Source organism: Falco rusticolus, chromosome 7 (genome assembly GCF_015220075.1).
Source record: "Falco rusticolus isolate bFalRus1 chromosome 7, bFalRus1.pri, whole genome shotgun sequence".
Taxonomy (NCBI): Eukaryota; Metazoa; Chordata; class Aves; order Falconiformes; family Falconidae; genus Falco; species Falco rusticolus.
Window position 1 is genome coordinate 50,082,166 of NC_051193.1, and position 23,179 is coordinate 50,105,344.

At 53.2% G+C, this 23,179-nt stretch overlaps 4 protein-coding genes across 12 annotated transcripts in view; all 4 read right to left on the reverse strand.

Annotated features, from left to right (window-relative positions):
* LOC119151471 (dynein light chain 1, axonemal-like) overlaps nucleotides 1–4,819 on the reverse strand; it is a 29,948-nt gene extending 25,129 nt beyond the window's left edge. For 6 of the 9 annotated variants that reach the window (XR_005105427.1, XM_037395423.1, XM_037395424.1 and 3 more), the window contains exon 1: nucleotides 382–1,045. Coding sequence is in view for 5 of the 9 variants with exons in the window: in XM_037395423.1 (XP_037251320.1) it covers nucleotides 382–913 (532 nt within the window). In the remaining 4 variants the exon portion in view is untranslated. Of the gene's footprint in view, nucleotides 1–381; nucleotides 1,046–1,331; nucleotides 1,435–4,746 lie in introns of those variants that run through there. The other 3 variants (XR_005105426.1, XM_037395426.1, XM_037395425.1) reach the window with 3 other exon arrangements.
* Nucleotides 1,154–8,096, reverse strand: LOC119151472 (acyl-coenzyme A thioesterase 1-like). Its single transcript, XM_037395428.1, is given in 4 exon segments — nucleotides 1,154–2,540; nucleotides 2,542–2,976; nucleotides 4,747–4,949; nucleotides 7,449–8,096. Coding segments are annotated over 4 exon segments (1,419 nt in total). The 5' UTR covers nucleotides 8,059–8,096; the 3' UTR covers nucleotides 1,154–2,369.
* A 1,899-nt stretch (nucleotides 8,097–9,995) lies between these two features.
* LOC119151474 (acyl-coenzyme A thioesterase 5-like) lies at nucleotides 9,996–15,802 on the reverse strand. The gene is made up of 3 exons (XM_037395429.1): nucleotides 15,061–15,802; nucleotides 12,369–12,571; nucleotides 9,996–11,305 (listed from the first exon to the last, which is right to left on the reverse strand). The coding sequence occupies exons 1-3, from the start codon at nucleotides 15,668–15,670 to the stop codon at nucleotides 10,724–10,726; spliced, it is 1,395 nt and encodes a 464-aa protein (XP_037251326.1). The 5' UTR covers nucleotides 15,671–15,802; the 3' UTR covers nucleotides 9,996–10,723.
* Nucleotides 15,803–17,318: 1,516 nt separating this feature from the next.
* LOC119150889 (putative acyl-coenzyme A thioesterase 6) lies at nucleotides 17,319–18,652 on the reverse strand (the record flags this gene model as incomplete). Its single annotated transcript, XM_037393995.1, has 1 exon — nucleotides 17,319–18,652. A coding segment is annotated over one exon (606 nt), but the record flags the coding sequence as incomplete, so codon positions are not given.
* Between the last annotated feature and the right edge of the window lie 4,527 nt (nucleotides 18,653–23,179).

Genomic DNA, 23,179 nt, shown 5'->3' on the forward strand with positions numbered 1-23,179 from the left:
CACAGCAGGCTCCCACGATGGAGCGTATCAGCTTTGCTGAACGTTACAGGTTCAGATAGTCCAGAGCAAACATCAAACCTGCCGAAAAACCGTACGCTGCGAGCAGCGACACGGCGAACTCCAGAGGCCCAGTTCGCATTTGGCTCGTGCCTGTCACAAGCGCCACCTGCCCGTGCCTGCCCGGTGAGGAGCGGGCGGCGGGGCCGCGTCCCCGCACGCCTTTGGGAGCGTCTCCCTAAGTTTTCAAGGCAAAAGGCACCGGCCGCCTGCCCGCAGGGCCGCGTTCCGACCGGTGGCGGGACGCGGGTCTCCCGGGTGATACCCTTCGGGTTTCTTTTAGGGGAGGCCGGAGAAGCTGGGGGTCCCCGGCCGGGCACTCACCCGGCGGCAGGAACAGGGAGCCCCTCACGCCTCCCTCCTTCAGCCGGATCCTCCGCACGCCGGGGACCGTGAACCACCTCTCCACGTCGGCCTTGGCCACCACCGGCCCGGGGATGGCGCCGGGCAGGCTGTGGCCCCGGTGGACCGACATCTCCACCTTCATCGGGGTGCCGGTGCTGCGGGGAACCAGCCGCTGGTACGGCCTCTCCATGCCGGCGGGGGCGAGGCTCCAGAAGAGCCCCATGGGCTCCACGCCAGTGTAGTCCCCGCCGTGCGAGGCGTCCGTGCTGAGGTGCAGCTCGCCGCGGCCGTCCGCCCGGTAGTGAGCACACGACTGGAAGAGGCAGCCGCGCTCATCGGCCGCCAGCGCCCGCAGGGTCACCGGCTGCCCCGGGCCCAGCCCCGTCACCCGCGTCTCCACCCGCTCGTCCGCCAGGCCGGCGGCGGGGGACACGGCCACGCTTACGGCCCGCCGCGGGGCGCGGAGCAGGGCCCGCGCCGGGGCCGAGGCGGCGGCCACCGCTCTCCACATGGCGGCGGCAGGTGGGCGAGAGCGGCGGCGCCAACCGCAGTAACGGCAGCGCGGCCGCCGCCCCTGCAGGCGGCCTCGCTCGAGTGCGGAGCCCGCGGACCCCCCGCCCCACGGCGCGATGGCGGCAGCAACTGCGGCGGCGCAGGGCCGGAGCGGGAAAGCCGCCCCCACCGGCGCCGTGCCCGCCCCCTCCCGCCCCCCAGCCTTCCCCAAACCACCAATCACCAGGCGCCACCAGCCCTCGGTTAACGTTTCATTTTAATCCGTTAATAAAATAACAGCGAGTGCAAAACGCGCCAACGCACTCACGGAATTCACAACAAACACGAACGGCGCCTCAGCCTACACCCGCCCGGCCCGGCTGCGTCAGGCACTGCCGTGCTAATAACTTATTTTTTATACAATAGTGCAAACTCACCAGCACCCCACGAGCAATATTCAGCGCTTTTTCTTTCAGGCTCGTAGGCGGGTGCCAAACATGACCGACAATGCCCAGGCGGGGGGGCAGAGCCCGGCCCGCAGCCCCCGCCCCCGGGGGGCCCAGCCGGTGAAGGCGGGAGCCCCGCGGCCGCTGCCGCCCGCCTGGGCACCTTCGCAGCCGCGCTGTCCCCAGCAGCACTTCGGCGCAGGCAGCGGTGGGCGCGTTAAGGGAGCGCGGAGGCCGGGAGGAGCGGCCGCGGCAGAGCTGCGGGCCCGCCCCGGGACAGCCCGCCCCGCTGAGGGGATGCCCGCGAGCAGTCCCCGCACGCTGCCGAGGGCTCCGGCGCCGCTGTCTCCGTGCTCACCAGCTTCCCAAAACGGTACAAACCTCTCATTTCTATTGCATGTGCCCCGAATGCCGCGTCGGGCTACGGGCCGTTGTCTGTAAATGGGGGGGAAGCGTGTGTGTGTGTGTGTGATCTGAGGATGCAGGCACAGCGTTGCTGCTTTTGGTAAGTGAAATATTAGATATGAAGTGTTAAGGCAGATGCATTTCAGTGACGTGGGAGAAGAGGAAGGCACAACAAAGGAGAGGGAAGCACACACAACAGAAAAATCACTGGAGGCAGGAAGAGAAAACAAACTGCTTCCAGAAAAACTAGAACATGAAGCTAGCTCTGGTAAGGGCAACGGCACAGAGCGTGTTTCCTCTGAGAAAGCCAAAGCAAATTTTCGTCACAGTTCTCAGCTTGGATGAGTTACCTTCTACTTAAATTCACATTCAAAGCAGACCCAGCCTTACCACCACCATTTTTCCACAGCTTGTGATCCCATACTACCAGACAACAGGAGGCCAAGACCTCTAACCAAGGTCAGAGGAGGGTGTTAAAGGAAGCAGCACTCATGCTCTCACCCACTGTCATTCTCCAAGAAACCCAACAGCTAATTTGCTGTCGTTCTTTGCTCTCAACAGAGCCATTTAACAAAACAAACCTGAAACACCAGCATCTTCATCTGTAAAGTAACCTAACTCAGATCACAGCTTACTAGATGTTCCAGATGGCTTGCCCGCGAGGTGTTTGCGGAAGAAAGCTTGGATCTGCTGCCAAGCATCTATCTGTGCATCGCAGTGTGCCTTGGGCTCCCCTCCCCACAGCACAGGCCTGCCAACTAGCAGGTGCATTGAGGCTGCACACATCGGGAAAAAACGGGGGTTCGATGTAGTGCCCTGCTCCAGGATAACAGACTATCTCAGGCTTTTCCTTTCCGTGAGCTTGCAAACGTTTGCTCCCCTCAACTGCAAAGAATTCGCTTTTCCAGTTGTGATCATCTTGGCCAACAATGAACAAGAAGCGACACTCTGCCTTCTCCAGAGGGATAAAGCTTTGGCAGTCAGGCCCTTCTAGTGGGTTGTTCAGTACATCAATAATATCAGCAATCCCAGACTCGTTGACCTTGATGCGTTTTGCATTGACACCAAGGGGTGGAATGGTGATGTCCTTGTAGCGGAGCACTGTGCCCACATTTGCCACCGAGCCATTGATCAGGGCGGTGGCTGTGATGCCCTTTAGGAAGGAGGCCATGGAGACGCACAGATCACCCCCCTTTGAGAATCCAAGCAACCCAATCCCTGGACCTTTAACCTGGAGGAGAGAGAAGAGAAACCACAAGCAATGAACAATGGCAAACGGCTTCTTTAAAATGTTGCCATGTTTGCAGCAGGGTCTGCCCTGAATCTAGACCCCAGGTACAGGATCTAAGGACCTGTGTGCAGGGCCCACACCCAAGGGACCCTGAGGCACTCTTCTGTGCTTGATTTATGATCATAAGCCCTGCTGAGACTGCAGCATCATCCTAATAAAGCTACAAGGCCTGGTGCTGAAGCATATGCAGAGGGTACAGCTGTGCTTGCAAAAAGCATGCAGATGCACGGTCCCTGATTCACTTTGCTTATAAGGCAGTTTGGGGAAGAAGAGGGAAGGGGCAGGGAAGGCCTCTTCTACAAATGCTCCAAGTCAACAATGGCTATGAAACTGTCATCAGTTATGATAATGTATTTCTTATATTCAACCACTGTGTTTGATTCGCCTACTAATAAGCTAACATGAGGCAGTGGACTCCCTATCAGCTGCTCTCCTGTTCCTCTAGTATGCTTGGTGTCTAACTCACAGTGTGAAGGAAATATTCTGAGGTACCTTACTCGTTAAAATGTATCTTTAAAAAATAACCTATTAAACCCATTTTTCTAAGTGAATTGTACAGTCCCCTGGAGTCAATCTAGAATAGGTTACCCTCCTTTTCTTTTACACAGGCAAATTAACTAGAACAGGAAAGCTAAATGATCTTACAGGGTGCTGAAATCCTCTACGGATGTTGGAAGGTTAGCTAATATCACAGCTGCTCCAAAAGACCCTCAGGGGTAAACAGGCGCCTGAGACGGCATCAGAATTTAATACCTTTTGTACCTTATCATGAGTGTAATAGGCTCCAAACCCACTGACTCTGAAGCATGAAAAGGGACAAATGAGAACATATGGCTGAAACTTTGCAACATGTTAAAAGCACGGTGAGGGTATCAGCAGAGGTGTTCACGGAAGGCTACGGTACTGCTCTCGAGGGAAAAAAAAGGCAGAGGGGAAGCAATTTTCAGGGTTTTTTGGGCAAAGAGGTGGCATGAGCAGTTGGGGTTAGGGCAACTGAAAACCAACTGAGACCTTTAAACAGCTACTCATCTTTCTGAGGCTGACGAAGGTATCTGAGTTCTCCAGAGAAACCAAGTGTTGCCTTGTGTAATTCTAGTTATTGTCATGCACAGATACTTGGAAGGAGATGCAGGACCAAGCAGGGTTCTCTTCCAAGAGGTATCAACTTAGAAGGAACCCCAAGTTCACAACTATATACTAAAACACACGCTCACCAAATATTACCATTTGGAGTGATTTTAACAGCTTATACAATACACAGAAACAAACATGTACTGGTGGACTTCCTTGAGACCTGGCTCACAGAAGGTTATCAAGTGCTCCATGGCTGAAAAGGGCATTTAGTTCTGAAGGACATTCTACAAAGCATAAACCTAAAAGTCCTGCTGGAAGTCCAATAAACCTCCAGGGAACTAGAGGTTGCAACGAGGGTTACAACCCTAGCTGTAACACTAGTTACCAGTGTTATAGAAATTACCAGTACGTGACCTATGCATCACTGTGTCACCTGGACAGTTCAAAAGGAAGAACTGGAATAATCTGCCAGAGAACCATTGTAATGAGAGTGAGTTAAAGATACAAACCCAGTTAATTACAGCCAACTTGAATGGAGATGCTATTTTAAGTACAGCAGCTCCGCCTCATCTGCAGTCTGACAGGACCTGACTAATGAGAGTTCCCTGTAGTGAGAGTGTCAATGAAGAAACCAACCTGGCTGTGTTGTAACATATAGTTTATGGCTTCTTCAAAATATTCTAGGTGGAATTCCTTCGCCTCTTTAGGGAGATCTTCATAGTCGTAGAAAGCCAGAGCCAGCACAGAAAAGCCATAGTTGGCCAGCAGGCATGCCCTGTATTCAAGGAGTCCTCCTCCAATTCCATACAAGTCAATAATTCCCGGAAAGGGACCATTTCCTGCAAGAGACCACATAACAAAACACATTAACCCACAATCTTTAATTTGCATTCCAAATTCATAGAATCATAGAATCATTTAGGTTGGAAAAGACTTTGAAGATCATCAAGTGCAACTGTTAGCCCAGGACTGCCAAGTCCACCACTAAACCATGACCCTAAGTGCCACATCTATGCATTTTTTTAACACCTCCAGGGATGGTGATTCCACCACCTCCCTAGACAGCCTGTTCCAATGCTTGACCACATTTTCAGTGAAGAAATTTTTCCTAATATCCAATGTAAACCTCCCCTGGTGCAGCTGGAGGCCATTTCCTCTTGTCCTGTCACTTGTTATTTGGGAGAAGAGACTGACCCCACCTGCCTACAGCCTCCTTTCAGGTAGTTGCAGAGAGTGATAAGGTCCTGCCTGAGCCCCCTTTTCTCCAGGCTAAACAACCCCAGTTCCCTCAGCTGCTCCTCATAAGACTTGTGCTCCAGACCCTTCACCAGCTCCGTTGCCCTTCTCTGGACACGCTCCACCACCTCAATGTCCCTCTTGCCGTGAGGGGCCCAAAACTCAACACAGTGTTCGAGGTGCAGCCCCACCAGTGCCCAGTACAGGGGGACAATCACTCCCCTTGCCCTGCTGGCCACACTGCTTTGGACACAAGCCAGGATGCTGTTGGGTTCTTGGCCACCTGGGCACACTGCTGGCCCACGTTCAGCCGGCCGTCAGCCAGCACCCCCAGGCCCTTTTCCCCCAGGCACTTTCCAGCCGCTCTGCCCCCAGCCCGTAGCGCTGTGTGGGGCTGCTGTGACCCACGTGCGGGACCCGGCACTGAGCCTTGTTGAACCTGGTACAACCGGCCTCGGCCCACGGGTCCAGCCTGCCCGGATGCCCCTGCAGAGCCTGCCTGCCCTCCAGCAGCTCAACACTCCCCCCAGCTCGGTGTCACCTGCAAATTTACTGAAGGTGCACTCAATCCCCTCATAGGCCTCAGAATGTGTCTTTTTAAAAGAAAAAAAATCATAAAGCAGCAGAATTGTACTCTAAGGGTCCTAAATTACTGTGCCAGTTTTCAGTAAATGGCTACATTACTTCAAGATTAAACAAGACAGCACAAAATAGCAGGCCTGCTGATGTTTTGGATGACATCAGAGAACACATGGCTGGAAGGGGTTGGGATCCCTTGACAGTCACAACTAGCCCAAATTCATGCAAATAGCAAATTCACTGCAAAGGTATCGAGCTCTGCTTCAAAAATACCCAGAAGGCTTCTTTCCTGTGCATTTCTCAGAAGACTGATCCAAAAACTCTCATCTTCTGATGGTTCCAGCCTCTCAGTTTCAGTGTAGATGTACTACAGCCATTTTTTCTGGGATTAAGAGAAGAAAGTATTTGCAACCAGCCTTGCTACCTGGTGGGGGAAGCTTTACTACATGAGGTTCATCAGGAGACAGGGACTGAAGTCCTCATGCAGGGATTGCTGCAGACTTGCAGTACTGAGAGGAGGAGACCAAGAGAGCCACTCACATTCCCGCTCAGAAGGGAGGTTGAGGCTTCCCTCAGGTGCCTGCAGACTAACACACAGAACTGGGCAACAAACCAGAACAACTGGAAATTCACCTCCAGGCACAAGGCTACAACACTGGGTCCAGCACAACCTGCTGGGACAGCACATGATTTTGGCACTAATGTGGAGGAGTTACCAGGGACAGACAGGGAAGAAAGGGGAGCGGGGAAGGCACATGCTACACAGAGGAGCTCCCCGAGTACATGGGTTCCAGAGACAAGCCTGGTGAAAGTCTCTGGATCACAGGGGGAAGGGAAGGTGGAATGTGGTGGTGGTGTGGCTGCTACAGACCACTCAGCCAAGGCAAGAGATGAGGCTTCCTACAGACCACTAGCAGAAGTCTGGACAGCTGCTGGGAGAACAACACAGCATTTCTCAGGCAATCTGAAAACCTCACAGACCCTCTCAATGATTATTTTCTGACAAAAATACTATCTGACGCTTTACTTGGTCTTTTGCTCACAAATGGGTAAGAAATGGGAATAAATGCAGCAGTAAAAGGCAGCTTGGGCTGCAGCTACTATGGCATTGCCAAGTTCTGCATGTGCGGAGAGGCTGGGATGGGAAGAGAAGCAGCAGGCTTAGGACTAGGCTTTTGGAAAGCAACCTTCAACTGACTCAAAGAATTACAAGCTGCGTTCCCTGGAAAACAGCCAGGTAGGGGAAAGGTACCTTGCAGACCAGCTGACACCACCTCCCACGGCATCTGAAAACAAAAAGGGTGCTGTGATCAATGCCTCGTGCTGCATGAGGCATGTGGCCAGCAGATCGCAGCCAGCCGGGCTTATGAGGCCGCTCCTTGGAGGGCCCATGCGGCTGGCATGGTCCAGCCCCGCTCGTCCTCGGCCTGGTGCCAGGCTCAAGGGGCATCTAGAGGCAGCCTGGCCCCGGCTGGGGGGAGGCAGCACCCGCCAGGGAAGGAGCCCGCACGGCTGGTACTCACCGGGGGGCACGAAAAGCGTCGCCCGGACCCTCCCCTCTCGCACCGGGACTCTCCGCACGCCATCCCGCAGGAACGCCCGCTCATGCTGTGCCTGCGCCAGGAGCCGCCCGGGGGGCTCCCCGTGGCCCTCGAACACCTCCAGCTGCACGACGAAGGGGCTCTGCACATCCTTCTTCATCAGGCGCCTGAAGGGCTTCTGGGGCTGCAAAGCCCAGAGCAGCCCCATGGGCTCCAGGCCGGAGAAGCTGCCGCCCGGCAGCGCGGGGCAGCGGGCCAGGTCCAGCTCCCCGTCGTCCCCCGCCTGGTAGCGGGCGCGGGCCTGGAAGAGCTCACCCGCCTCGTCCCGCAAGGATGCCCGCAGCGTGACCTGCTGCCGCGGGCCCAGGCCCTGCACAGCGATGGCCAGCGGCTCGTCGAAGAGGCTGCGGGCGGCGGGCGAGAGGCGGATGGCGGGGGCCATGGCGGAGAGGCTGCGGGCGGAGACCATCCCGGGCGTCCATGCAGGGCCGCGGCGCTGCGGGGCTGCGGGCGCGGGGCTGGGCCGGGGCAGCTGCTTCTGCCAGGCGCGGGAGCTGGCCCGGGACAGGGAGCGGGCGGCGACGTGCCACATGGCCGCGGGACGCTTCCGACTCTGGGGCGGGTTCAAAGGGCCTGTCAGGAGCAAGACGGCACCTCCCTCGCCCCGCCTGCCCGCCCGCCTCCTCCCCCGCCCCGGCTGCGGGGGATCCCGGCTACGGGCTGCGTGGCCTGAGACCTGCCCAGCGCCCGGGGGCTCCTCCTCGGTGTCCCCCCGGGCTCCCCAGCGCCAGGCGGTTGCAGTGGTCGACGTGCGGGGCAGGGCGGGCAGAGGTGCCGCCGGGCAGCATCGCGGTCAGGTTCGCTGCCAGGACAGGGAAGGGCGGTGCGCAGCTGCCCGCGCAGGGACAGGTGTCCTGCTTTCAGCAGGGACAGAGTTAATTTTCTTCTTAGTCGTTAGTACAGTGCTGTGTTTTGGCTCTGATGTGAGAACAGGGTTGATAGCACACTGATGTCTTTAGCTGTTGCTGGGTGATGTTTATGCTAAATCAAGGACTTTCCAGTTTCTCGGGCCCTGCCAGTGAGAGAGCTGGAGGGTCGGAGGAGATTGGGAGGGGACACAGCCAGGACAGGTGGCCCAAGCTAGCCACAGGGATATTCCATACGGCATCATGCTGAGTATATGAACTGGGGGAAGAAGAAGGAAGGGGGGGACATCTGGCATTATGGCATTTGTCTTCCTAAGTAACCATTACACATGGCACAGCCCGGCTTCCCCGGGGGTGGCCGAACACCTGCCTGCCCATGGGAAGTGGTGAATGAATTCCTTGCTTTGCTTTGCTGCTCTGCGTGCGCGGCTTTTGCTTTACCTGTTCAACTGTTCTTATCTCAACCCCTGAGTTTTACATCCCCTTCCGATTCTCCTCCCCATCCCTCTGGGTTGGGGGGGGGGGGGTGAGCAAGCGGCTGCATGGTGCTTTGCTGCTGGCCAAGGTTACACCACGACACCATGGTGGCCCAGGCAGGCAGGGCTCCCAGCCCGCCAGCAGCAGCCCTGCATGCAGGGCCGTGCCGTGCTGTGCCGCCCAGCCGAGGGGCCGGAGCCAGCCCCAGCCCCAGCCACGGTGGGGAGAAGCCAACCCAGCGCCAGCCCAGCACTGCTACATGTCTTCTTGCAGCCTCTTCCTCCGCGCTGGTTGCCCCAAGGCCTGGGCAAGGCAGGTTATGTCTCCATCAGGCTCTGCCCAGCCCTGGCACCTGCCCAGACGGATGGATTGGGAGGGTGGTACGGGGTGTGGGAGGCATGAGGGAGGGGTGCTGTCACAGATTCTTTAAGCAGGTTAAGAAACATCTGGTTCTCCCACTAATGGGTTGCACAAGGCTTTACTAAGGCCATTCTGTCTGTCTTACCCAGAGCTGGATCTTTTGCTCTAAAGGGAATTGCAAAGGCAGAGTCGCTTCCTCAGGCACACCAAATCTTCCTGGGAGATGCAGGTAGAGATGTCTCTTGCTCAGAGCTTCACATGCCTGACTTAGTGGTGTGAAATAAGTGGAAACATCTGAGGGAATCCTCAGCATTGTCCTATTTTCAAATACTAAGTGTTTAAAAGTATTGGGCAGAGCCTCAGTAGTCTTCTGTCCCACCTGGAGATTGCTCTGTCTCTCCGTCTCTCCTGAACAGGTGAGATGCTTTGTCATCTTGCATTAGGGCATGTCGTCTGGCACCCAGCTCTAAATGTGTGGCAATTTATGGTGTTGAGAGCAACACTCGTTGCCTTGCGGTGCTAGATTTGAGCACCACCTTGACCATATGTTGGATCAGATGCTAAGGGAAGGGGCCCAGGAGGCTTGGTGCCCCAAGAGCAATGGAAGGGTGAAGGTAAGGGAACTGTGTGTTAGTCTTCTCTAGTATCCTCGCACCACCTGGGCAGCCCCTGTTCCCAAGCTGGTACAAGTTCCACCCTGAGGTGAGAGTGTTCAAGATGCAAAGATCCCTGCTTCTAACCCAAGCCCGGCAAATGACTCCATGGCTTTCAAATCTCAGTCTCTTTATTACAATTCTCACCCTAATAACAAAGCTGAAAAAGTTCCACATCATGTGGGAGAAGATCACAATGGCTGTACATTTAGCAGAATGGCTTTTTGCGTGACATCTTGGGGCCAGAAGTATCGACGAGCCAGAGCACTTCCTCTGAGGAGAGGACAGAGAGGTGGCACAGAGGGCCAGCAACCCTTCCTGAGGCTTAACCGGAGTCACCCCAGCATCCTGGCTGTAACATCCATTCCTGCACACTTCCAGCAGCACAGAGATCAGAGACATTTCCGTTTACGATGAGGCTTTCACCACAAGAGTGGTGAAAACCCTGGTCCAAAATCAGCATTTGAGAGGCGTTGCTTTACAGTAGATTGCTTTAAAGCTGAGGATGAGGTATGCATGTAGAGACCACAGTGATATGTGAAGTACTGCCAGGCATTTGGAAGAATAGAAGCCACCTAAGAAATGTAACTGTGCATTTTGCACGTGACCAGTTTTATCAATGGCTAATGCAAACCTGTTTGCCATTCCTTTTCTTGACACTTACCCAAGCAAGTTCAGGGAAAACCAGAAAAGGCAAACGCAGCTCTTTTCTGAGTTACAGATGTGCAAAGCGGTGGAAGATACTGCAGTTGTACGGGTGCAACTGTGAACAAGTTTTGACCTGGCAAGCCTGAAAGCATCTGCCAGGTTAGGTCATTAAGAGCTGCGTCTTTCTTGCACATTAGTTGTCATTTAAATACCTGTTGAAAAAAGCCTGGATCCGTGGCCAAGAATGAGCCTGAGCTTTAGAATAAGCCCTGAGCTCCCCACCCAGGACTGCCCGCTTGTGAAAAATGGGATGGCTTCCTATGGAGTACAAAGGGAAAAAGGGAGGGTCAAAGCAGTGCCCTGTTCCAGGGTAGGAGAGAATCTGAAAATTTTCCTTCCCTTGAGCCTGCAAAAGCTTGCAGGCTTCAGTAGCGTAATACTCACTTTTAACAACATGGTCATCTTGCCCAACAATGAACAGTAACTGTGCCTCAGTTTTCTCTAGTGGGATCAGGCTTTGGTTGCCAGGGGCTTGGAAGGCATCAGCAGGGATGTCGGAATAATCAAGAAGATTGGAGTCAATGATTTTGACCTGTTGTTCATCGATGGGCAAAGCGGGGATGGTTTTATCCTTGTAACAGAGAGGGTAAATCGTAACGGCCACAGGGCCGTTGAGGGAAACAACGGCCGTGATGTTCTTCAGGAAGGCGGCCATGGCGAGACACAGATCAGCACCTTTGGAGCAACCGAGCAGGCCAACCCCTGGTCCCTTCACCTGGAGGACAGGAGGAAATCCCCATCAGTACTGAGCTGAGAAACACGACAGCTGGTTCCTGGAGAGGGACACTGCGTAGCGCCGGGAGTTTGCAAAACACCATGGAGAAGGCAATGGCAATGATCGGTTTTTCTTCTGGACAAGTGCCAAGCACCTCCTACGCACAAATTTCTTCCACTCCCATGAAAAACGTTCCCTAGTGCTATGACAACAGCCAAGACACAGCAAACACACTGACAGCATTTGAGCACCAGTTGCAGGAGAAAAGTAAAACTATTCAGAGCTAGCGTGGAAAAGTTTTGGTAGTGGGGAGCTATAAGGATGGCTTCTGTGAGAAGAGGGCAGGGGTTGCCCCCATGTTGGACAGAGGCAGTTTCAGCCAGCTCCAAAACAGACCCACTGCTGCCCAGAGATGGAGGAGGGACAGGATGGGGAACAGAAGGTGGTTTTAGTTTTGTTGTTATTTCTCATTATGCTACTCTGTTATTTACTGGCAATAAATGAAATTAATCTTCCCTAAGTCAGTCTGTTTTGCCCGTGATGATAATTGGTGAGTTTTCTCCCTGTCCTTACCTTGACCCATGAGATTTTTTATCTTAATTTCTCTACCTCTCCTGTTGATGAAGGGGAGTGAGAGGGCAGCTTGGTGGGTATCTGACAGCTAGCCAAGATCAATCCACCACAGCTAGATACCAGCAATTTTTTTTTACTTTGTATTATTTAGACTAAGGGTTCATATGGGGGCATGTGGTGACAATTCATGAATGCTGCTTTGAAAAATGCATGTCTCTCTCTTCCACAACCTCACTACCTTGTTATGTCTCAGACACCATCTCTGTCACTCCAGATAATGGTACATGAATGGTACCCATCTTCTGCTTTTCTAGTGCATATGTGCTTGACCCTTCCTCTTTCCTAGAGCTCAGGCACCCAAATTCCTGGCAGTTGGAGCCAGGTGAGTATTTCAGCAGCTTCCTCCAGCGCTAACTCAGGCAAAGTGACAGGCACTTTACAGAAGAAGCACTCCCAGGGGAACCCAGAGGGACAGGGAGGGTGCTCCTACCTGTGGGTGCTGCAGCATATAGTTCACTGCCTCTTCAAAATATTCCAGGTGGAGTTCAGTTGGCTGCTGGGGCAGGTCCTCATATTGATAATAAGCCAGAGCCAGTGTGGCAAACCCATGATTGGCCAGCAGGCTGGCTCTCTGCTCAAAAAGACCTCCTCCAAGTCCATGTATGTCAATGACCCCTGGAAAGGCATCTTCTCCTGGAGCAAACAAGATGAAGAGCAGTATTGCCTGAAATTACTCATTTAAATGTTTTTCTGGTTTAGAAAGCACCAAACCAGGTACACAACAGGAACTGCAGAAAGGCATCTTTTGGGGAAAGGACATGATTAATCACTCAGCTGTGTGGTGTCAGCAGCTGAAAAAAACCCTAGAGTGTCTTGCAGAGATAAAAAAAGCTGAGGAGCAGAACATCTTAGGTAAGGTGCAAACCCTTATTTGTTTTAAGTATTGGCAGTATTTCTATTTGTCCTTAGGGCCAACAGGCAGGGACTGTTCGGAGAAGGTGTCTTGTCCCAGCTTCTCTTCTCCCTGTAAGCAGCCCTGTAACAATGCCCACTTTACCTGGCACTGTAAAAATCCTCAAGATATCATGATTTGATAGATGTAATATTATTAAACTAGAAACGGTAAGCATTTGTGTTTGTATTGTGTCTTTTGAATGTTTGGGATCCCTTGAAAAGTGGGATCCACCCAGCCAGCACTTCATCTTTGGGAATCATGTCTCTGACTGTGATCAGTATCAAATTCGGCGTAGGATGCCATGGGTATCTCACTGGGTGATTGGAAGATCGTTGTTTGGATCTCCCCTTCTTGCCTCAGGATCCTCTTTTCCTCATCCTGTGAAAATCCTGCTCCTGTCCACCCAGTGCAAGGATAGAGGGTGTTCTGCATGTTGCATTCCTACAGCCTGGTGGGGTTTGGGACCACAGGGTCCAGGGAAGCTCCACAGGCCCCAGGCCAAAGAAGGTGCCCCTGGCCATGTTGAGGAGTGGATGCCCACCCAGCTTACCCCTGCTCTTGGCTTCAGGAGAGCCACAGGCCTGAGTGTGCTCATGCCTCCCACTCTTCAGGGATGTCTCCTGCCATGGTCTCACACCCTCCACCATGGTGGCCTGTGCATCCTGTGGAAGGTGGGAACATGCTGCTGGGGGTCATGGAGGAGAATGAAGCGCATAGCATCTGCTCACCCTCTACCCTGGGACAAGGAGAGCCTTACCATCCACAATGATACTGTGCTCTTCCTTTTGCCACTGTCAGCATGCATGCAACAGCACATCTACTGGCTCTCCATAGAAGGTGAGCATTCAGAGCAGTGGCTGTGTACCTCAGAGGCCAGGAGTGCAGTTATCTGTGGCCCATGGCTCAGCTGAGTGTCACAGGTCTCTGTGGGCTTGCACTGAACATGCACAGAAAAGGTGGTAACAGTGAATAAGGCTGCGGTGGTGCACAGGGGATGTGGGACAGTACTATAGCAAAAGCCCTTTGAGCTGTAGAGTTTACATGGCCTTAGGTTGTTTGTTTCAGAGTATCCAGCTCCTGAATCCACATGTGGAGATGTACTGTAAGAGAGCACTCCCAAGAACAGAAAATCACAATGGGGGTATCTCAGTGCAGGACAATTTGAGTGTGGTGAAATCATGGTGGCAAAACATCTCTCCGTGTAGCAGAAATACTGACTACAGAGCAAGCCTACAGTCTTTTCTAAGCTGACCATCAGCTGTGGTGAGAGCAGGATGAGAATGAATGCCTTCTGTCCTGTGCCTAGGAAACAATTCAAAGCACCAGGGAGTACAGCAAGGGCCTATCATTTTAAAACACACACAAAAGGAGCGGGTCAGGGGACACGGGGGAAACGCAGCAATATTTAGCTTACTGTAAGTGCCTCATCTCAGGGAAAGCAGGACATTTTAGATACAAAATGTATGCAGCTGGCTGCTTCTGTCTCCCAGTCAGCAGGTAGGCATAGAGGTGAGGCAAGCGAGGGAGCCCTGACCTTGCTGCTCTTGGGATGCTGAACCTCAGCCCTCGTCACCATGGACTCTGGCAGCGAAATCTCCGTGTAGGTGCCGAGAAGATGCTGCAGCCTGGGATTGTCTTGGGCAACTCTTACACCTCAGAAAGGTACTTGCACCTTTTGCAGAGCAATTAAATGACTGCCTTTTCCTGCTGGAAAGGTTTCATCCCTGTAAGTGTTCTTGAGTCCCCCCTCTTCCCCCTTTCATGAATTGATGATGCCCAGAGGACCCCCAACATGGTGGACCATGGTCACCATATAGTTACTTGTTACTGTGCTGGGGGGAGAGGGAGGATCCCCCAGACCCTCTCAGTGAGGAGGACTGTCAAGGACTGGCACAGAGCCCCTCTCCACCACTTTCTTCTGCAGCTTCTCATCTCCAGTGGCCCTGCAGGCACACTCACTCCGCACTTGCTGTGCTTTTCTCCACATTTGTAATCTCAAGCTCCGGGCAAGAAGGGTTATTCTGCCTGCTTCTGCAACCATGTCCTGGTGCCCGCACGGGCAGGTGAATTGGGAACAATCAGGTCAGGTTGGTTGGTGGTACGGGGAGGGAGGCAGGGAGGCAAGGACAGGGGCTTTCACAGACTCCTCTTTACAGAAGTCATGGAACAGTTTGCACTGACAGAACATTGGTTTAGGGAAAACAGGATGGCTGCAGCCAGTACTCACCGGGGGGCACGAAAAGCGTCGCCCGGATCCTCCCCTCTCGCACCGGGACTCTCCGCACGCCATCCCGCAGGAACGCCCGCTCATGCTGTGCCTGCGCCAGGAGCCGCCCGGGGGGCTCCCCGTGGCCCTCGAACACCTCCAGCTGCACGACGAAGGGGCTCTGCACATCCTTCTTCAGCATATACCGGAAAGGCTTCTGGGGCTGCAAAGCCCAGAGCAGCCCCATGGGCTCCAGGCCGGAGAAGCTGCCGCCCGGCAGCGCGGGGCAGCGGGCCAGGTCCAGCTCCCCGTCGTCCCCCGCCTGGTAGCGGGCGCGGGCCTGGAAGAGCTCACCCGCCTCGTCCCGCAAGGACGCCCGCAGCGTGACCTGCTGCCGCGGGCCCAGGCCCTGCACGGCGATGGCCAGCGGCTCGTCGAAGAGGCTGCGGGCGGCGGGCGAGAGGCGGATGGCGGGGGCCATGGCGGAGAGGCTGCGGGCGGAGGCCATCCCGGGCGTCCATGCAGGGCCGCGGTGCTGCGGGGCTGCGGGCGCGGGGCTGGGCCGGGGCAGCTGCTTCTGCCAGGCGCGGGAGCTGGCCCGGGACAGGGAGCGGGCGGCGACGTGCCACATGGCCCCTGGTTGCTGCCTTCACTGTGTCTGCATTCAGGCTGAGGCTTCGTCTTCAAATGCTGCTTCCTGCCTCCCACACACAGGCGAGGGGAGGGGAATTGCGGCAGGAGCTGTGTGGGCCCGCACCATGCTGGGAGACATCCAGGCTGCCTGGAGTCGTTGCTGCAGCCCTGTCAGCACCCACGGCAGGGCGGGATCGGCACAGCTGGCAGCGTGGCACTGTGGGGTATCTGTGAAGGGTGGCAGCTCTGCGCAGACACTTGCTGACAGGCAGCGTGCTTATCTGCTGCGGGGGCAGTTCTCCGAACCAGGCCTGCTGGTTACTTTGCAGGACTGGACCCAGGCCAGGTGCAGGTGCAGCTCTCCGCCCTGGGCTTCTCTCACAGGCTCTTGTCTTTCACCTCCTGAACTCGGTCAGGCTCCAGGCTCCCTTTGGAAAAGGCTACAGCTGTGCTGCCTGCAGACTTGCAGGCAATTGGCACCACAGCCTGGCAGCATTTTGGCAGCTTGCTCCTGCCACCAGTGTGGGCTGCTACCCCGAGAAAGGCCACCCCTGTGACATGATCCTGAACCCAGCAGGGCGTTGTCATGTGTGACCAGCTGCCGGCACGGGGACAGGGGTAAGGCAGCATGGCAGGCTCTGGCACAGAGCTCCTTTCCACTCCCCTCTGTCCCAGCTCCTGTCCCATGCCAATGCATGTGGAGAGAGATGTTCTGCAGCAGCAGGAACTGCTAGGAGTCGTCCCAGGGGGATCTCGTGCTCAGCCTCTGGGGGGCTCCAAGCCAGCGAGACAGGGCACAAAGGGAGCTCATTCAGGGCCCAGGCCCCACCTACCCCCCCGAGGAAAGATGTTCTGCAGAAGCTCATATGGGATGGGAGCCCACCTTACTGGTGGGGACTTTCCAAAGGGGCTGGTGTGGCCCTGTGCTAGTGTGGGTGCAGGGGGCTGTGGCCGCGGAGCATCTCAGGGCAGAGACAACCCCATGATCCTAGCGCCGCTCTCCTGGCATCCCCTGGGACTTGCAGTCTTGCACCTGTTACCAGATGACAGCAGCTGGCATGACCACAGCCTGCCCCAAGGCTCCTGTCACCCCATCTCTCCTGCTCTGTCACCTGCTCTTCTTGCCCATGCCCAGATAGAGTGCTTTACCCACGCTAGGGCAGGCCCGCAGGCATCAGCCAGCATGCGGATACCATCCATTACAAAACCTGCCAGGCAGGGAAAGGCTGTGGTGCCACAGTGAGGACACCCAGGTGCAGAAAACAGGACAGGGCTGAGAGGCAGCTGACAGCTCTAAGTTCTGTCCCAGAGTTCCAGGCTGGCCAGGAGGACACCCACAGCCTGGGGACACCCAGGACAGCTGCTTCAGCAGGGTGGGGGGAGCTGGCATTCACAAGGGAGGTGGAAAGTCTCCAGAAACCAAAAGGTTGATGGCTACTGGCACGCTAGAGGGGGACAAAACAGGGATGCTGGTGGCAGTTCATCACATGCCAGTGTGCTGGGGTGAGTGTGGCTGTTCTGCCAAGGTGGGGCAGGAGGTCCTCAGGGCCTTCCACCCATAGGCCCCCTGCTCCACCCTGAGGTGAGAGTGTTCAAGATGCAAAGATCCCTGCTTCTAACCCAAGCCTGGCAAATGACTCCATGGCTTTCAAATCTCAGTCTCTTTATTACAATTCTCACCCTAATAACAAAGCTGAAAAAGTTCCACATCATGTGGGAGAAGATCACAATGGCTGTACATTTAGCAGAATGGCTTTTTGCGTGACATCTTGGGGCCAGAAGTATCGACGAGCCAGAGCACTTCCTCTGAGGAGAGGACAGAGAGGTGGCACAGAGGGCCAGCAACCCTTCCTGAGGCTTAACCGGAGTCACCCCAGCATCCTGGCTGTAACATCCATTCCTGCACACTTCCAGCAGCACAGAGATCAGAGACATTTCCGTTTACGATGAGGCTTTCACCACAAGAGTGGTGAAAACCCTGGTCCAAAATCAGCATTTGAGAGGCGTTGCTTTACAGTAGATTGCTTTAAAGCTGAGGATGAGGTATGCATGTAGAGACCACAGTGATATGTGAAGTACTGCCAGGCATTTGGAAGAATAGAAGCCACCTAAGAAATGTAACTGTGCATTTTGCACGTGACCAGTTTTATCAATGGCTAATGCAAACCTGTTTGCCATTCCTTTTCTTGACACTTACCCAAGCAAGTTCAGGGAAAACCAGAAAAGGCAAACGCAGCTCTTTTCTGAGTTACAGATGTGCAAAGCGGTGGAAGATACTGCAGTTGTACTGGTGCAACTGTGAACAAGTTTTGACCTGGCAAGCCTGAAAGCATCTGCCAGGTTAGGTCATTAAGAGCTGCGTCTTTCTTGCACATTAGTTGTCATTTAAATACCTGTTGAAAAAAGCCTGGATCCGTGGCCAAGAATGAGCCTGAGCTTTAGAATAAGCCCTGAGCTCCCCACCCAGGACTGCCCGCTTGTGAAAAATGGGATGGCTTCCTATGGAGTACAAAGGGAAAAAGGGAGGGTCAAAGCAGTGCCCTGTTCCAGGGTAGGAGAGAATCTGAAAATTTTCCTTCCCTTGAGCCTGCAAAAGCTTGCAGGCTTCAGTAGCGTAATACTCACTTTTAACAACATGGTCATCTTGCCCAACAATGAACAGTAACTGTGCCTCAGTTTTCTCTAGTGGGATCAGGCTTTGGTTGCCAGGGGCTTGGAAGGCATCAGCAGGGATGTCGGAATAATCAAGAAGATTGGAGTCAATGATTTTGACCTGTTGTTCATCGATGGGCAAAGCGGGGATGGTTTTATCCTTGTAACAGAGAGGGTAAATTGTAACGGCCACAGGGCCGTTGAGGGAAACAACGGCCGTGATGTTCTTCAGGAAGGCGGCCATGGCGAGACACAGATCAGCACCTTTGGAGCAACCGAGCAGGCCAACCCCTGGTCCCTTCACCTGGAGGACAGGAGGAAATCCCCATCAGTACTGAGCTGAGAAACACGACAGCTGGTTCCTGGAGAGGGATACTGCGTAGCGCCGGGAGTTTGCAAAACACTATGGAGAAGGCAATGGCAATGATCGGTTTTTCTTCTGGACAAGTGCCAAGCACCTCCTACGCACAAATTTCTTCCACTCCCATGAAAAACGTTCCCTAGTGCTATGACAACAGCCAAGACACAGCAAACACACTGACAGCATTTGAGCACCAGTTGCAGGAGAAAAGTAAAACTATTCAGAGCTAGCGTGGAAAAGTTTTGGTAGTGGGGAGCTATAAGGATGGCTTCTGTGAGAAGAGGGCAGGGGCTGTGGGCAGCAGGCAAGGGGTCAATGGTCAGGACCACCATTGGGGATGAGTGATGTGGAAATGCTAGACAAGAGAAACCTTGTCTGCTATGACCACAGCCGTGCTCAGCAACGAAAGATGGGAGCAATCTGCTGCTGCTCCTGTGATCCACTCAACTGCATCATGATTGTATTTAAGTCGTATGTCCTGGCTCCTGTGCCTGGGCAGCCTGTCATGGAGAGCTGCCTCCTCCTCCTCTTGCGCTGGCAGGGGTAGGACTGCCGGCTCCCTTCCCCTCTCTCCCTGCCCCATGTGGCTGTTGTGAAGCCAGTAGTCCTTGTATGCTTCAAAAAGATGCTGTAAAAGCCCCAGAGGGGCTGATTATGACAGCAAATAAAGCCCTGCTTTCTCATAGCTCTCCTGTCCTGCACAGCTCCTCTTGGAAAAAATGGTGGATCTGCTCCCTGTAGCTACATTTTTGTTTCTGCACTGCTTGGAGACATGTGAGGGAACCCTTACATGGTCCCGTTTTGTAATACCAAGTAGTCAGAGGCACTGGGTAGACTCCCCAGAGATTTTCCTTGTCCAAGAAAATTGCTTTTTCTCTCCCTCTGTAAGTGTCATGTGCTTTCTTATCTGGGCTTTATATGTGCAGTCTGGCATCCATACTCCCTCATATGAAATCATAAAGTGATTTCACCTCATGTGGTCCAAAGAAAAATGCCCTGCTCCCATGAAAGCTCAGCTAATTAATTCAAGGAATTCTGATCCCATTTTTTCTCCATTATTCCAAAGCAAAAAGGATACTGCGTTCTTCTGAAAGAAGATTGTACTGAATATAAATCAGACAGAGGAGCTTGCAGGATGACCAAGGCATTGTGGTTAAAAAGAAGGTGGCTCCAGTCAGAGCACGTATTTCTGAGGGGGAGACAAACCCAAGGCACAGAAGACAAAGACCTCATCCATCTGCCATGGGGGCAGTTTCCAAATGGCATGTGCAAACACAGGGCAGGTTCTTGGGAGCAATCTGCCTTCAGGCCTGTTGGTTATTATCTTTGCAGGAATGGACCCAGGGGAAGGTACAGGTGCAGCCCCATACCCAGACTTCTCTCCCAAGCTCGGCAAAGCCGCAGGCCTCCTTTGGAAAGGGTTGCCCCTTTGCCGAATTCATGTATGTAGGGAATTAACAACAACAGTTTGGGTGCTCAAAAAAGTATACTGGAGATCACCTATGTGTGGTGAATAGGATGAATCCAGACACTAGGAGATCTAAGTACTAGTACTCAGCTGTAGGAGTACCAAGGGTACACCCAGGTTTCTGACAGACAGACTGGTCAAGGACTGAGTCTGATGCATCAGCTGTGCCTTTCCTTCTGGCAGCCATCCTCAGACCATTGATCAGATTGTTGTGTAGGGTTATCATGAGGGGTGAGGTCCAAGATGTGATGACAGGAAAACTGCGCAGAGGAAGTGCCCTGTGGCAGATAATGTATGATCGCTTAGAGGAGCAGAACTGTTTTACCCATAGATAGACTATAATACAAGTGTATTCTTGCACTTTTCCCATTTCCTCCCAGTAAAGGAATATCAACAGTAAACTCTGAGAATAGTTATAGCTAGCCTTTGGATGAGGAGGTTTAAGCTGAAATTCCAGGAATTTCCTGTTGTGGGCATGGCAGCTTCACAGTTCCACTCACATTCTGCAAATCTCTTCACCACCATGAGGTCATTTTGGAAGCCCATTTCTGACTGAACTGCTTTAGGTCGCATGGAAATGCCATCTCTAGAGCAGGGAAACGGGAAACAAAGGGCAGCTGTGGGAGTGATGAAAGCCTCCTCTGTTTTCCTGTTGAATATATCCCAGGGAGATCTTCTATATGTAAGAAGTATAGAGAAGATTGCGATGCCAGTTGTCTGAACACATTTTCCTCTCCAGTACCAGATCACCAGTGATAAAGTGTGACATCAGAACATTTAACGAGGGCTCTCACAAGCATACACATTATCAATAGGCTCAAGGCTATCACAGCTTGTGCACGTGCTGTGATGGAGCAACATGGGCTGGTCATCAACCCTCTGGAGCTTCTACTTCTTGAGAGGCCACAGGAGGAACACTGCCAGCTCTTCCTTACAGGAAGAGGAGCCCACAGGCACTCCCACCCAGTGCCTGTGATTGTACTACCTGTATGGCCTTGCCTATATCAAACCGTGCAGCAAGATGTTTCATGTGAACATTGTTTATGTTTGACAGTAGACATGATAAATAGAGCTGTTTCCTTATATAAATATCTTACAATACCTTGAAAGACCAAAAGGTAAGATTGTCTGCTATGGACCATATCTGCATGGTGTGATGTATGTGGGTTGGATTCCTGTTACATGCTACACTGCTCAGGATTCCCAGCATCTAAAGGCATGTAAGATTACCTGTGTGTGGTGGGTTGACCTTGGCTGGATGCCAGGTGCCCACCAAGCTGCTCTCTCTCGCCCCTCCTCAGCAGAACAGGGAGGGAGAAAATAAGATGGAAAAAACCCCAAACTTGTGAGTCTAGATAAAGACAGTTTAATGAAGCAACAGCAAAATTTGTGTGCACCAAAGCAAAGGAAAAACAAAAGATGTTATTCTCCACTTCCCATCAGCTGGCAACGTTCGGCCACTTCCCAGGAAGCAGGGCTTCTGTGTGTGTATAGCAGTTGATCCACAAGACAAATATAAGTAACAAATGCTTCCTCCTCCTTTCCATTGGCTTTTGTATCTGAGCAGACGTCGTATGGTATGGAATATCCCTTGGGTCAGTTTGGGTCAGCTGTCCTGGCTCTGTCCCCTCCCAAGACCCTGCCCACCCCCAGCCTGCTGGTGATGGGGGGATGTTGGAGAGCCAGCCTTGGTGCTGTGCGAGCGCTGCTCAGCAGCAGCCAAACACCGGTGTGTTAGCAGCACCCTTCTGGCTACCAGTACAAGCACAGCACTGGGAGGGCTGCTGTGGGGCTCAGCCAGAGCCAATACACTATACTATTCTCTTCTTAGACTGTTAGCTCTAATACATAGCATTTTTAATGATTCCTTACAGAATGTGAGTGCCTTTCTTACCAAGACCATAATGTATCAGCACCTCCTAGTGCAGAACATTTGGTGCAGTCAGCAGGTCTCAGTAAGAAATGCCTTTCTGGAGAAAGAACAAGAGAAACTCTGTGCCTGGCTGGCCCCACACAAATCCAAGAGCAGTATTTGCAAGGTGTTTAGCCCAGGCAGTTTCCCCAGTAGATTTAGAAACTAAGGAGGAATTATCAGAATGCCCCAGACCAGCTTAAGTATTATGCTGTCTTAGAAAAGAGGGGCCAGGGAAAGGAAAAGCTAAGAATTTGTGCTGTCTTTTGTTACTAATATGATTAACATGCTTGAAACGACGTGGCAGTGCTTACAGCCAGCGCAGAAGGAGCTGCGTGAGCTACTGATGCAGCAAGCTGTGGTGCAGGTGCCTGCCATACAGCTGCCCTTTATGCAGCCAAATGCATTGCAAGTGCTTGTGGCACAGGCAGCTGTGGTGCAGGTGCCACTTCTTGCAAGGTGGGCACATGGAACAGCCCAGGAAGCACACCACTGAAGCACGAGCTATTTGCCAGCGGCATGAAAGGCGGGATGAGGACCATTGATCCTCTGGTGAGGATAAGCAGACAGAGGGGTCAGAGGATGTATGTGGCAATAGCATTTCTGTCCAGCCACTATTGATTCACAAAACAAAGCCCCCCCCCCCCCCTCCCCCGCCCCAGGTGCACCTCAGCACGCTCTTGTGATGTGCAGTTTTACACAGCCCAAGATTTATCAAAAGCATACAGGCAGAAGCGGAAAAGGAAGGCTGGTGCACTGGCTGGTGCAAGTATGGGGCTTTGGAGGATATAGTGTGCACTTGAATCCTAAACAATTTAAGAGTGTGTGTTGGTACCATCTTGCAAAACCCTGATGACCCAGCAGCTCAGAGGAGCACAGGATAACACAGCCCGCTCCTTGTGGGTATGGCTTCAGGAGGCTTTAAAGACAGAATATTTGTCACCTGCTGACTGCAATGATAAAACAGTATTGCACAAAAGTGTATCTGATGCTTGTCAGTATTTACGGGAACTGCCCACACAGCCAGGCATGTATTCATGTAACTTGTTAGGTCCCAATACGAAACTTTTTGCACCCAGCCTGAAAACTCCCATATTAAGAGTGCCCCATTTGC

What these genes read in the sequence shown, in the direction of transcription:
- LOC119151474 (XM_037395429.1), bottom strand. Translation starts at nt 15,670, where the DNA reads ATGTGGCACGTCGCCGCCCGCTCCCTGTCCCGGGCCAGCTCCCGCGCC. An exon ending in GACGCTTTTCGTGCCCCCCG is followed by an intron (nt 12,572 to 15,060) that starts GTGAGTACTGGC and finishes TGTTTGCTCCAG; the next exon opens with GAGAAGATGCCTTTCCAGGG. An exon ending in ATATGCTGCAGCACCCACAG is followed by an intron (nt 11,306 to 12,368) that starts GTAGGAGCACCC and finishes CCTGTCCTCCAG; the next exon opens with GTGAAGGGACCAGGGGTTGG.